At 35.6% G+C, this 12924-nt stretch overlaps 2 protein-coding genes across 3 annotated transcripts; both read right to left on the reverse strand.

The window, feature by feature from the left end:
• Positions 1 to 2504: 2504 nt before the first annotated feature.
• Positions 2505 to 6423, reverse strand: LOC140965196 (uncharacterized). 2 transcript variants are annotated; one of them, XM_073425312.1, is made up of 5 exons: positions 6201 to 6423; positions 5860 to 5974; positions 5072 to 5725; positions 4787 to 4970; positions 2517 to 2923 (listed from the first exon to the last, which is right to left on the reverse strand). In XM_073425312.1, the coding sequence occupies exons 1-5, from the start codon at positions 6275 to 6277 to the stop codon at positions 2898 to 2900; spliced, it is 1056 nt and encodes a 351-aa protein (XP_073281413.1). In that variant the 5' UTR covers positions 6278 to 6423; the 3' UTR covers positions 2517 to 2897. The 2 variants fall into 2 exon arrangements, with proteins under 2 accessions (XP_073281422.1, XP_073281413.1); XM_073425321.1 differs by lacking the exon at positions 6201 to 6423 and having other exon boundaries at positions 2505 to 2923; positions 5864 to 5974.
• Positions 6424 to 8426: 2003 nt separating this feature from the next.
• Positions 8427 to 12211, reverse strand: LOC140965208 (acyl-CoA-binding domain-containing protein 3-like). Its single transcript, XM_073425333.1, has 5 exons — positions 11111 to 12211; positions 9760 to 9865; positions 9589 to 9671; positions 9398 to 9476; positions 8427 to 8671 (listed from the first exon to the last, which is right to left on the reverse strand). The coding sequence occupies exons 1-5, from the start codon at positions 12055 to 12057 to the stop codon at positions 8660 to 8662; spliced, it is 1227 nt and encodes a 408-aa protein (XP_073281434.1). The 5' UTR covers positions 12058 to 12211; the 3' UTR covers positions 8427 to 8659.
• Positions 12212 to 12924: the final 713 nt, after the last annotated feature.

Genomic DNA, 12924 nt, shown 5'->3' on the forward strand with positions numbered 1-12924 from the left:
AAAATCTTTTCAATATTCCAAGGTTGTTGATGCACCCATCCTCAGGTATTCATCAACAGCATCGCCTGCAACATCATATGAAAGCAATCGGATCGCAATAGAAACCTTTTGAAGTGATGATAACCCGATCTTACCGCTTGCATCCCTCCGTTGGACAAAGTAAGACACATTGGTTTGTAAAATTTCCAAAATTCTGTAAAATAAAGTTCTCCTTCGAAAATCATGCTCATTGTAGACAGGATTATCGGCTAAGTAATTTTGATATAATCTTTCAGTCTCAGTCTCAGTCTCAGTCTCAGTCTCGATTTTTTTTGTTTCCGTTTGTAACCACAAACACGACTTGACTCCCCTGCTTCAAGCGCTACAACACGTGTCAATAATCTCTTGGTTGGTGATCTTCCTGACGACAGTAGCAATTGGTTAATCACAGAACATGATACATTTTAATCGTCAGATGATGAAGAGTTTGTGATTGTCATGAGAAATATTGAAGATGAAAGAATTTGAAGATTGTGTGAAAATGAAATTAAAATGGAGGTTTATTTATAAAAAAAAAAAATGTTTGAATTTTATAAATATAATCATTTGATTTTCAATTTTTTCACATTTTTCCCAATTTTCGATTTTTTAATGATTAATTTGACCATCGAAAAAATTCCACATTTTTCACAATTGACGATTTTTTTATGATTAATCTGCCCATTGGATAAGTTTTTTAATTAAAAAATAAATTTTCAACTGAAGTCTCTATGCAGGACCCACCATCGCAATCGCACCTGGAAGGATCCGTGTGCTTCTTCCTCGCCCCCTTGAGAAGGGGCGAGGAACCTATGTCTTTCGCGGCCGTTGGACGTGCTCTTAGGCAGTCTTTATCAAATAGGTTCTTCCGCGCCAGTTGAACGATCTTTTAGGTTGACAATGATGTCCTTTTCTTAAATTTTTAAAAAGAAAATGCTTATTATTTTTGCAAGAAAATGTGAAAATATAAACATTAACAGCCATATTTTCACTTCTTGATTTCTACGCATAAAATACTTCTAAAACTTTCAATCAAAAGGAATTTAATATTTTATTATATTAATTTTTATATGGATTATATAGTACAACCCATTTTAAATAAAATCATTTCACATTGTTGTATGATTTTTCGTTATTTTTTGCAATTATGTAACTTACACGATAGTGCACTAGTATATATATAAGTTTTTGTAGTTGCCCATTGAAGCTATGAAATCATTTAATATAAGAGTCGCTAGCTTATTTATTACTACATGATATATAATTTTAAGATATTATGATCTCATCCAGTAAGAAAATGGGGGTATTTCATTATTTAATATTGGTCGATCATTATTTTTTAAAAATGATCTTGTGATATATTTTAAATACACTTAGAAAAGTTATTTTTTAAAAAAAAAAATAATTGAACATATTCGTTTTCCCAAACATCCCTAAGAAAATGTTTCTCAATACTCAAAAGAAAAATAAAATAAAATGCCTCTTGATTCTTATATGAATTGGTCTATCGTCCATCAAATTGTAGATTAAAATCGCATTTGAATACTCTTATCTTATGGTAGAAGATTATCATGATTGTAAAAACAGAAATAATATATACATATACAACCAACTGAAAATCCAATAATCTATTTTATTCATCTAATAAAAATTAAAAAAACTTTTATCCCTTCAAAAAAATAAAATTAAAATTTTTACGATATCAATCAGTTTTATTTATTCGTGTATACTTGATTTGATAGTTAAACAATAATAATTAACTAATTTAATTATAAAATGATATTAAAAATAATTCATATATAGAATACATGCAAAATTCTCTAATATTTCATGAATACAATGTATTATGTAAAAAATATGATGCTAGATNCTACATAGTGCCATGACTCTGCTAATTACAGATGGATTCTAGAATCTTAACACAACAACAGAGTTGAAAAGAATTTTAACTAATAAGATTTTTAAGATATGAAAATATTATCAACGGTTTTAAGCAGGCTTATCCTATTTTTTTAATAGATAAATTAAGTTTCATCAATTTTTTTTTATTAAAATTTACTTTTCACAAAGTCCAAAAAATTCATAAAATTCAAGTGTTACATAAAATAGCCATTCAACCAAAGATTCACACCAACACACACCAATTTGGTTAAAATCTAACATTTTCCATCTAAATTAGCATCTATTTCTTACTATAAACCAACTTAGTCCGAAATCGCAATTAAACCTATAATGTTGCATTTGGATTTATGAATTTGAAGTTAAAGATTTCAAATCCATAATAATAAATCCATTGTTTGTCACGCAACATCAGATTATACCAGACCAATTTCTTTTATTGCAATAAAGAAAACTTTAGTTTAGAATTTTCACTCTTTTGATAGCAACCATATCTCCGAAACATCATACTTAAAGAGCTAACCATCAACGTAGACATTGCATATATGAGTTCACACCAGAACAATGGATAAAGCAAACATATATGTATCCATATCCAATTTACCTTGGTTTTAAGTCGAAAAGTTTGCACGCTATGTAAGTGAGCCATATGTCAAAGGAGATGTATCTTACCCTAAGATTCAAAATACTGACTCAAGATTATAAAATACATACAAGATGTGCGCCAAACTGAATCATAAAACCTACTATAGCATCATACAATACAATAACCACAGCGAATTATATACAGGACAGGAAGGGGATTGCTGTTTGTAATACTACATAATCCTGAGTGCTTAATTATAGTTGCGAGTGAAATCAAGCTAGAAGTTGACATAATACATATCTGGGTTAGGTGACACTCAAGAAAATTTGCCACCTCCATTATAATTTCACCTCAGGAGAATTCCAGAATCAGAGTTAGCAGAGGAATTAGCTCCTCAGAGTGCACGCAAAGCCAATAAAACTGCAGGAGAAAAGACATAATAAGTGCCAAAGGCCAAGTTTTGAAGTTAAATCCCAATGAATGGAAGTATTGGAAAACAAAGAGGCAAAAACAGCATGGCGTAATATCATATGAAAGGGCACATCTCTGTCAAATTTCACGCCAAAGGAAGCAAATAATTAATACAATAGCTTCATTTCTTCACATAATGGATTTTAGATTTTGGTCCTATCCACACATGACAATTGCCATGACATCCTTGTAGCCGACTGCCAATTGGTATATTGATAGATGTTAGCCGCTTTCTTATAATGGAGTTAAGCAGGCATCGAATTGGAATAAAATAAATACTTATCATTTCAAACAACTAATTCTAATGATTTATACATTTCCTGATTGAAGCTAGTCCAAAGAATTCTGTTCACTTTCTTCTCGAAAAAACTTGAGGGGCTAAAACTGCTGGCTGCAATATGCAAGCCCACAGCTCAGATCAGATCTAAATTACAAGTTTACTCTCTAAGCACGTTCACTAAATTCACAAGCAAGAAAACACCGCTTGTAAATCATTCTAGTTTCTTTTCCACTTCCATCTTCACAATGAAAAAACAGCACCCAATATTTTCCCAATGTAACAGAAAATAAAGCACGTGAATAAAACAACAAAGCAATATGGCATATTACATATAACATTTGGACAAGTTTTTTTAATGGTAAAAAAGGAGCAATGAGAGAACCACCAATTACAATAGAGTAAAAGCTTTTGCATTAGTGTTACTCCGTGCAGTGCATATGTATTACATAGTAGAGTAAAAGCTTTTGCATTACTGCAACTCAGTGCAGCACATATGCGTAAACATATTTATTATTTACATAGTTCCGCATATGCCTGACCACGGTTCTTAATCCGACACTTTCATTTCTAAAACTGACAGGTCTGGCTCCAGAATTAATAGCTCTGGTTTAAATAGAAGGTGCAATAGCAACTAGTGGTGTAAACGAACCGAGCCGGTTCGCGAGCTTTTCGATCCGATTCGAAAAATATTTGATTCATGTTTGAATTTATCGAATTTGAACCGAACTCGAACATATTAGAACTTTTTTCCGAACTGAACTCGAGTCCAAATTATATTGTTCGATAGTTAGTGAGTCTTGATATTTTATTAATATAATATAAATATATATAAACAAATAGATTTCGAGCATTTCAAGTATTTATTGTCGAACAATAATTTGAATAGTTCGCGAACATATATGAATCTTTCGAGCCGAATTCAAACACGAGCTCTAAATCGACCGAACTCGAACAAAAAAGTTGAAATTTTTCGAAAATCGAATCGAGCGCTTGAATATATCTATTCGAGCAGAATTCGAGCCTTAAATTTTTCAGTATATTCGGCTCGATTCGAGTCGTTTACACCATTAATAGGAACTGAGCCACAGCCAGAAACAATTTCGAGACCAGCTTTTAGGAAGCAAACCAAATTCCAGTTCATGGGTTCAAATCGTACTAAGTTGGGTTAGTTCCACAGGTATATCAAAAATAATATCAACAAATCTGTTTCAAACTCTTCAGTTAGTCAGGGACCTGATTCAACAGTGTTGATTGACTGTTCGACGAAGAACTAAGAAGTCCGGTCATGGAGAAACTACAATAAAATTTCTAGAGAGAAGAGGAGGAAAAATTGTCTGAGACCTGGCAAACTCAAATTCTAGACTAGAGAAGAAAGTTAGATGATCCAACTCAAAACAAGTAAATGGTAAAACTATAACAATCACTATCAGACTCCATACATGGCTTAACTAAAGTATATGCATAATGATCGCTGTGAGACATTTTGTAGAATGACCTGCATTATAATGAAAAATACTAATCAGGAGGCTCACCAAGCAAGCATAGGAGGATAATTATGGAGAAAACCACTTGAACAGGTCGACCATATTGCATCTGATATTGAGACCTCTGAAGCTGTCTTTGTATGGAACCGTACCAGCCATACAACTGCTTGTCATAATAATCATCACAACCATCAAGGCAACTCTTGTTCTTCTCATAACATATGTTGAAGGCCTTCACAGAAAATGTAGACTTCGTCAGCGAAACTAATCATAAACAATAAAAGAGTTCCAGACAATAATTTTGAATGTAATAGAGGAAATTCAATTACTGACTTTTGTCAAATTCTGAGAACGAGGCAATGTGGTATCGGTTTCTTGATCGTGGTCTGTAAGAGATAACTTCTTGTAACCATTCTTTGCCCACTTCAGCTGAGACATGGACGATTCCATGGTACTCAAAAACTGTGAAAAACTGGGTATCTTTCGTGGGGGTGGAACAGGTTGTGCCTGGGAAGATTCATGAGGCAAAACATCATCATCCATTGCAATTTCCCAGGAGCCAATATCAGCACTGGCACTACAGATCCTACGATGCCCTGGAAGCATCTCCCCATTAGCCTCTCCTCGACCCAACTCAACCAAATGAGAAGAACTTCTCGAACACTCGGTCATTAACTGTCGATCACCCTCTAGCGGGTTTTTCACTCCCTGGTCATTACCATGAACTTTTCCCATGATTTTATTCATGGTGGAAGATGGTGACTGTCCTGAAAGGAACAACGCAAGCTCGTTGCGCTCTCCATCATTTAGTCGCACCCAAGGCAATGGTGGCTTGCCGCGTGAGACTGTCGATTCATTCAAAGTGGTTTCTACTCTTAAAGTCTGATTCTCAATTGCTTTTATGAAATTGTGATGCCTATCTTTGGCATCATCAACTGAACTGCTACTAGTGTAACTCGATCCCACGGCACGCTCAAATTCATCCAACTGCATCAATAAGGCACCCAAACCCATCTCAACCTCAAACACAAGCATAGTAACAGAAAAAAAAAATAAAAATTCACACCACAAATCCAAGTGAAAATTCCACCACTAAATGGATGCTAGTGTAATTTAATCACCTGCCATTTGGTAGTGCCAAGGGTTGTCTGGAGATCTCGTCGGAGCTCATCCAAATTCCAAAGCCCAGAGGTGTCCTTATTAGCATGGATCCACTTTCTATAAGCTGATTCCATCCTTCATAAGAAATTCAATAGCCTTAATACATCCAATCTAACAACATAACTCCCGTATATAGCATTAAAAAAGGAAATGCATGACAAAAATGGATCAACAACAGAATAAAAACCAGTTTCACGAGGAAATAGCTAAAATATTCTATTGATTGCAGAATATTTATCCGTATCCCTAAATTATAAGCCAAATAAAAAGGAAAAAAAAAAACAGATTCTTTTCAAAGTACCTATCGGCAGATTCCTGAACTTCCTCCGCAGCAGAGAAAAATGGATCTTTTTCCCACCTATCAAAAGCCGACGCCATTTCTCCCAAAAAATTACACGCTCTTGAATAGAGAAACAAATTACATATCAAAATCAAAATGTAGGAATTGAAAATTTAACGAATCGAAAAAATTGCTGTTCGTTTTCCCTTTATATATATATATATATATATATATCAAGAAAATTGCTGATCGATAAAAGGATAAGTTCTTTAAAAATAATGGAGAAACTGGCGGTTTATGTTTTATTCCGTAATAAATTATTATGTCGTGGCTGATCTGTTAAACGGCGTCGTTTAAGGCTACACGGACAGTCAAACCAAGTGTGAATTGTTGATTAGCGATCATGACAAGTAATTAATTACATGATATCGTAAAATGATATATTTTGGGTGGAATCGATTTGAAATTAATGAATGACCAATATTATTTATATTTCAATTTATTATACTCACACTCCTCTTTAATATTTAAAATTTATTTATTGGATGAAACGAACAGTGAATAATATAATTCATCGCGAATAACAAATATCTCGACGTCTTTATATATTTTTGGTCAGAAATGATGTAAAAATCTCCTTTATCAAGTAGTGGTTGCTATTGCTTACAAAAATTTGGCATGCCCACCTTAAGGTTTCTTGTTTATGAAGAATTTATGGTAAACACAAGTTTGGACGCAAGAATTCAGATGAGGAAAGCAAGAGAAAGAAAAAGGGTCTATTCTTAGCTCTTTTGAAGGACGAAATTTCTTGTTTCTGTCGAATGAATGGCTCTTGAAGTTGGCTTAGTTACCAACTTCGTTTGGTTCACTTGTACAAGGAGAAATATTGTTAATCCTGAATTTTTTTTTTGTTTATTAAAACTTCAATTGCAAGAAGTCTATGCAAAAGCCATACTTCTTCCTCCAAAAACCAGAAAGATCAAGTCCCCCATCATTCCAAAACTTCATTTCATGTTCATGCAAAATGCCTTTACCACCCAATCCATCAAGCACGCATCGTGCCTCCACTCCACCATGATACACCCCTAAAGATAGATAGGAGCACCCCTATATAATGTGCCTTTACCACTGGCAAACACCACTATCATCACCATCTTCTTTCCTTTCGTTTGCATCACCCACATACTGCGGTATCCATTTGGCATTTTCTAGCTCTTTATCACAGCATCCATCACTTTCCTTGAACTTCAGGACATTGATAATAGGAATGAGGTGGTGACTGGTGAGGTTCTAATTTGACGGGGAGCAGATTGTTTATACGTCCTTACATTGATATTTTCCTCAATCTTGAGTATAAATAAGAGTTAGTGCTCTGGTGTTAGTGTGCCTAGAGAGGAACAATGGAGAGGTCTAACATTGTTTCATGGATTCTGTTTTTCTTGGTTACGTTGGTGTGTTCGATTCTCCATAACTATGCAGCTGTTGACGCTACAAGGGAAGGAAGGTTTCTGCACCGTGGGAGTCACAATGTGGCAGACTCTATGCAAATGATGTTCAGCCAAGAAGATGCTGATATGGGGCTGAAAACTGATGGATATGGGAATGGGATGGGTAACGACGGGAAAGGTTGGGTTGGTGGATATGGCGGAGGTAATGGAGGAGGTGGGGGTGGAAATGGTGGAGGAAGTGGAGATGGATCAGGCTCAAGAGGTGGGGTAGGTGGAGGATTCAGTGGTGGATTCGGGGGCGGGGGAGGCGGTGGTGGAGGTAATGGATATGGCCCGGGCGGTGGAGGCGGTGGTACTGGAGGAGGGGGTGGCGGTGGCTTCGGAGGGGGTGGGAGCTCCAGCATAGGCCAAGGGGGTGGCTATGGGTCCGGAGGTGGTAATGGTGGCGGATGGAATAACGGGGGATATGGTTCAGGAAGTGCAGTGGGAGGAGGTGGCAGTGGTTTAGGACCCTATGGTGGAGGAAGTGGCTCAGGCTCAGGCTCAGGCTTCGGGTACGGTAGCAATGGTGGTGGTGGTGGTGGTGGTGGTGGTGGTAGAGGACAAGATGGGCACTATGGAGGATCCGGAACTGGGTTCGGATCGGGACATGCATATGGAAGAACGTCTTTGGTCCCTCCAGGCAATCAATGCTAAATTTCTAATATTTGTGAGTGAACTTGGTGCCAAAATGAGAATAAGGAGCTTTTTCTCTAAGCTATCATATCCTTTTATCCTCTGGAATTCCAATATATAAATCACATTTTCAAATTTATTCGGCCAAATTACATGAACGAGCTAAGCACAAAGCAGTGCCAGTGATCAACTTCAATAGCAGATATATACATATATGCACTGTACTATATACCATTCATAACACTGCCATTAATTAATAAAAAACAATTAGCAAATATAAAGCCAGCACACATCAAATCTTGAAACCGAATGCCTAACTTGGCTGGAGTAGCAGTCTTGGACACGCCTGGAAGCAGCTTACTCTTTAGCCTGAAAATATCAATAGAGAAGCTATTGATAGTAATTTTTGTTGCATAGCAGCTTAGTCATACACAGTCCCTTTTGGTGGAAATGCAAATCATAATGCAGCTATATCAATCAATTTTCCTTACAAGGCTACTCCTAGACATCCAATAAATTGAGGCCATACCACGCAATCCTCATAATCAGTACAAAATTCATTAAGATTGTATTTGGAACGATAGATTTGATATGATTGTGATTTCAAATTCCTTGACTTGTCTGGATGGACAAAATTAAAATAAATTTCAAATTCTCGCGAAAGATGGACACTGCCATGGAGCCAGACAACCAAATTCACCTAATTGCTTGCAACTCTGACTCTGATGTACAAAGGTGTTTAATATCTGAAGAAAGGATGCACCAAACCAATAATTTTCTACACTTCGAAGTGAAATAAAGACATTTCAAAGTGAGAAAGGATATCATATATCACAATGTGACAAGGAATGGTGGTATCCTTTATGTGACATCCAAAAACAAAAAACAAGCTACGCTTGATGAAGCAACCAAAAGCGATGAAATCACATTTTCTTGTTTCCAAGCAAAGCAGCATTTTGGAGCAATACAATTAAATCAGCTCTCACATTATCTTGCAGCCAAATGTTGGTGAAAGGCAATTTAATCAACCATGGCATATAAATAGACCAAACTGTAAATATTGTTACATATTCAGATGGGAAGCAAGGTACAGACCGAGTCAGACGTCACATTCTCCACATAACTTGGACCGATGTTAGAATCACCTATATCAATGGCATTCAGCTCCAATTTCCTGCAGAGGAATGAAATAGACTATCAATATGTGCTTGAACATTTTCAAATGGTCCTGAATGGGAAATTAAAAACAAGAACCAGAAAGGAAATGAAATGAAAACCATCCCAACCTTCCACATTCCGAAACAGGGCTTGATATGGGTTCGGAATCAGTATCAGTTTCAAACTTAAAAGAACCTCGCGTATCAGTATCCTGCAGAAAAAGTTCAGTAATATAGTGTAGGAAATTTTTACATGCAGAAATCAGTATACCTAGAAGGAACAAGAAACGACAATCTTACCGATTTATATCCAGGCATCCAATGAGGTACGCTTTCTGAGAGAATTCTGATATACTCCTCCATAGCCTCCTCAGGACTCATGTTTCCGCGCTTTTGCCATGCATTCCTTGCACAATGGAATTAGTTGTCTCCATCACTCATATAAAGCGGCTTTCAACCAACCCTGTTATATAACTAGCAATCAAACTATACCGTGATAGCTTTTCAAGGATCTTTGGACCTAGGCTCTCACAGCACTAAGGTTCTCTTCAGAATTTTATAATATTCTTTATCTAAAACTTAGATGTCCTCTAGTAATACAATGATCCCATTCTCGGTATGTGATCATTCTACTGCTCCCCAAACCGTCAAAAAAATTAGGTCCTCGAAAGTCAAAACAAGAAAAAGAATCCACGTTTTCAAGTTGAATTCACAGGAAAGGGAAGGCCATGGGGATGGGGGAATTTCGGATAAGGTCGATGGAAGAGCTATAATCATTGGAAAGGTCTCTATAACTGAGATAATAACCTGAACGCAAAATGCGAATGTGAACAGAGAAATGTCAATCGTAATCGGTATGCTAATACTACAGCAAGCTTCCCATGAGAGCTTAGTTGATCTATGATTTCATCCTTTGTATTTTTCATTTTCTGATTTCATCCTTTGTATTTTTCATTTTCTGATTTCATCCTAGTCCAGAAAGTCTACACCATAAACTCAGTGGTGCTTGCATGTTCGCAAGCTAAACTGAACCAAGAAATTTCATCAAAAGAAGCTGCATTTCTTAGACAAATATGCATATCAGTGATAAATATCCAGCTGCAAGATAACAACAAGACACTAAGATTGCATTTGGACTGATGGGTTTCAAACCCATAGGATTCAAATATGTTTATGTTGTTTTAGAGAAGTAAGACCATAAACGTAAATTCACCCCTTATAATCTGTAAATAAGTAAGGTATGAATTTAAGATTTCATCTATTAATTCATTGTTAACAATAAAACTATAATCAAAATTCATGTAATCCAAATCTATCACCCCAAATACAACCTAAGACACTTTTTGAAATAATTCACATCTAAACATAAAAAAAGTACATTGACTATGTTACCGCCCTATGTCATGGCTTCTATTTCGAATCATGATATTTTAAAATACAAGTAGGAATAAAAACTTGAGAGTCATCCCTAGTCATTCACAGTGATAGACCAGATTTGGCAAGCCTAACACTCGCTATCTGAATAGCTACATGTCATTCTCAGTTTTAGATTGTTTCTACATCTTACAACAAAGAAATTATAAACAATGCAATGCACACCAATATATATAGCAATTATCAAACATGGCAAACCCAAACAAAGATCAAATACCATTTGGCACGGGATGACACCATGAGGGCCATAGGTTGAGGCTCACGACACCGCCCTTCCACCGCAACCTTATGAAGTCCATACAACTGTGTTTTCTTATCGCCATCCAATTTGGCGCACCAATCTACATCTTTCTCCTTCCCCTTTCCTCCATATTCCACAAAATTAACAGCCTCTGCAAATACTTTATCCAATTCACTCCTTTCTATTCCTTCCCAATCATCATCATCAACAACAAGAACACCATCATCACCTCTCGGTTTCACCACGCCCGCCTCATCTCCATCACTCAATCCATCATTCTCTCCAAAACCCACAGGTCCATTTTCTTGTTTCTGATCATTTTTCATGTCATCACACTCCAACACAATTCCATTCTTCAGTTCTTCAACAACTAGACCCTTTTCTCCCAAAACCCTATCCATATTATCATCTCCACGACCCTTTTCAACCAGCATTTCATTAATTTCTCCCAAAACCATATCCTTTTCAACAAGCATTTCAGTAATTTCAGACTCCTTATTTTGGGAGTCAACACAATTCATCTCCCTAACATCAAAACATTGTTTCTCGGAACTTTGCACTTCAGAATCAAAATTTATCCCCATTTCTTCAGTTTCATGAATCCTTGCTATACTATTTTCATCCTCATTCTTCGATTCAGCATCATCCAAAAGTACAAGCCTTTCAGACCCATTTTCACTTTCATACCGATCGACACTTTTGACCTTAATATCATCAACAAACTTCACCTTTTTTATGCCTTTTGTGTTCTTAACTCTAAGCCCTCTGTTCAAAGACACCTCTTTTGTCACAACAGCAGAAGGAACAGAAGAAATATGATCATCGACGGAGTCAGAAACGGCAAAAGATACGATCTTTGCCACTAAAAAACATAAAATAATAGCTAAAAAAGCTGTAAAAGTTGAGTCTTGAAAAATTTCCATGTTCCTTTTGCGTACCAATCTGATGGGAGAATATCAGAACGGGGAAATGGAGATAAAAAGTTTCGTGAGAGTTTCAAAGATAGTGGGAACGAACTAAAGATAATAATGGGCTACAAATTCAATGCCAACATTAATCATCAAAGCAACCAACTGTATCTTACTTGGGTATTCTTTATTTTTATTTATTTATATATTTAATTAATGTAAAAAAAAAAAAAAAGGATGTTTACAGGGAAGTGCAAAGCATATTCTTTTCCTTCAGCTCTCCTTTTCGGCTACTTCGGATGCTGGTGTCCTTTGGAATATGGGTGACGCTCTACGCAAATATTTGTCCAATTTGACAAATTTAAAGAAAAAGAAATTGAAATTTAAAAAAAATGTAAATTTATTTATTAAATACAATATAAAAAAAATCATAAAATTATTAATTATATTAATGACTATTAAGATTGTGTTAGTTGGCTTGATAAAACATATGATACGCAATTAAATGAGATTGGAATAAAGTAATTTTGATAAATGAAACATTGGTTAATGGTCATATTATACGAACTGACTAAAAATGGTGGAATGATGTATATATATATACACGATGTATTTAGATGTAAAGATTTGTTGGATTTGTACAAATTATACGTTTCGTCACCATTTTGTAGAAAACAAAATTATCTACTTTTGAAACAAGAATTCTTTAGAAAAATACGTGCTTTTGGTGGCAACATGTTTTGATATGTTTTTTCGAAAAAATGACTGGCTTTTGTGGGGATATAATTGATTTAAGCATAGTTTGAAGAATGCATTTGAAATGAAATGCATCATTGATGTGTTTCAAACTCACCACCGTTATCATTACATCTATGTAAAACT

The sequence above is a fragment of the Primulina huaijiensis genome, chromosome 2, assembly GCF_012295235.1.
Source record: "Primulina huaijiensis isolate GDHJ02 chromosome 2, ASM1229523v2, whole genome shotgun sequence".
In the NCBI taxonomy this organism is placed as follows: domain Eukaryota; kingdom Viridiplantae; phylum Streptophyta; class Magnoliopsida; order Lamiales; family Gesneriaceae; genus Primulina; species Primulina huaijiensis.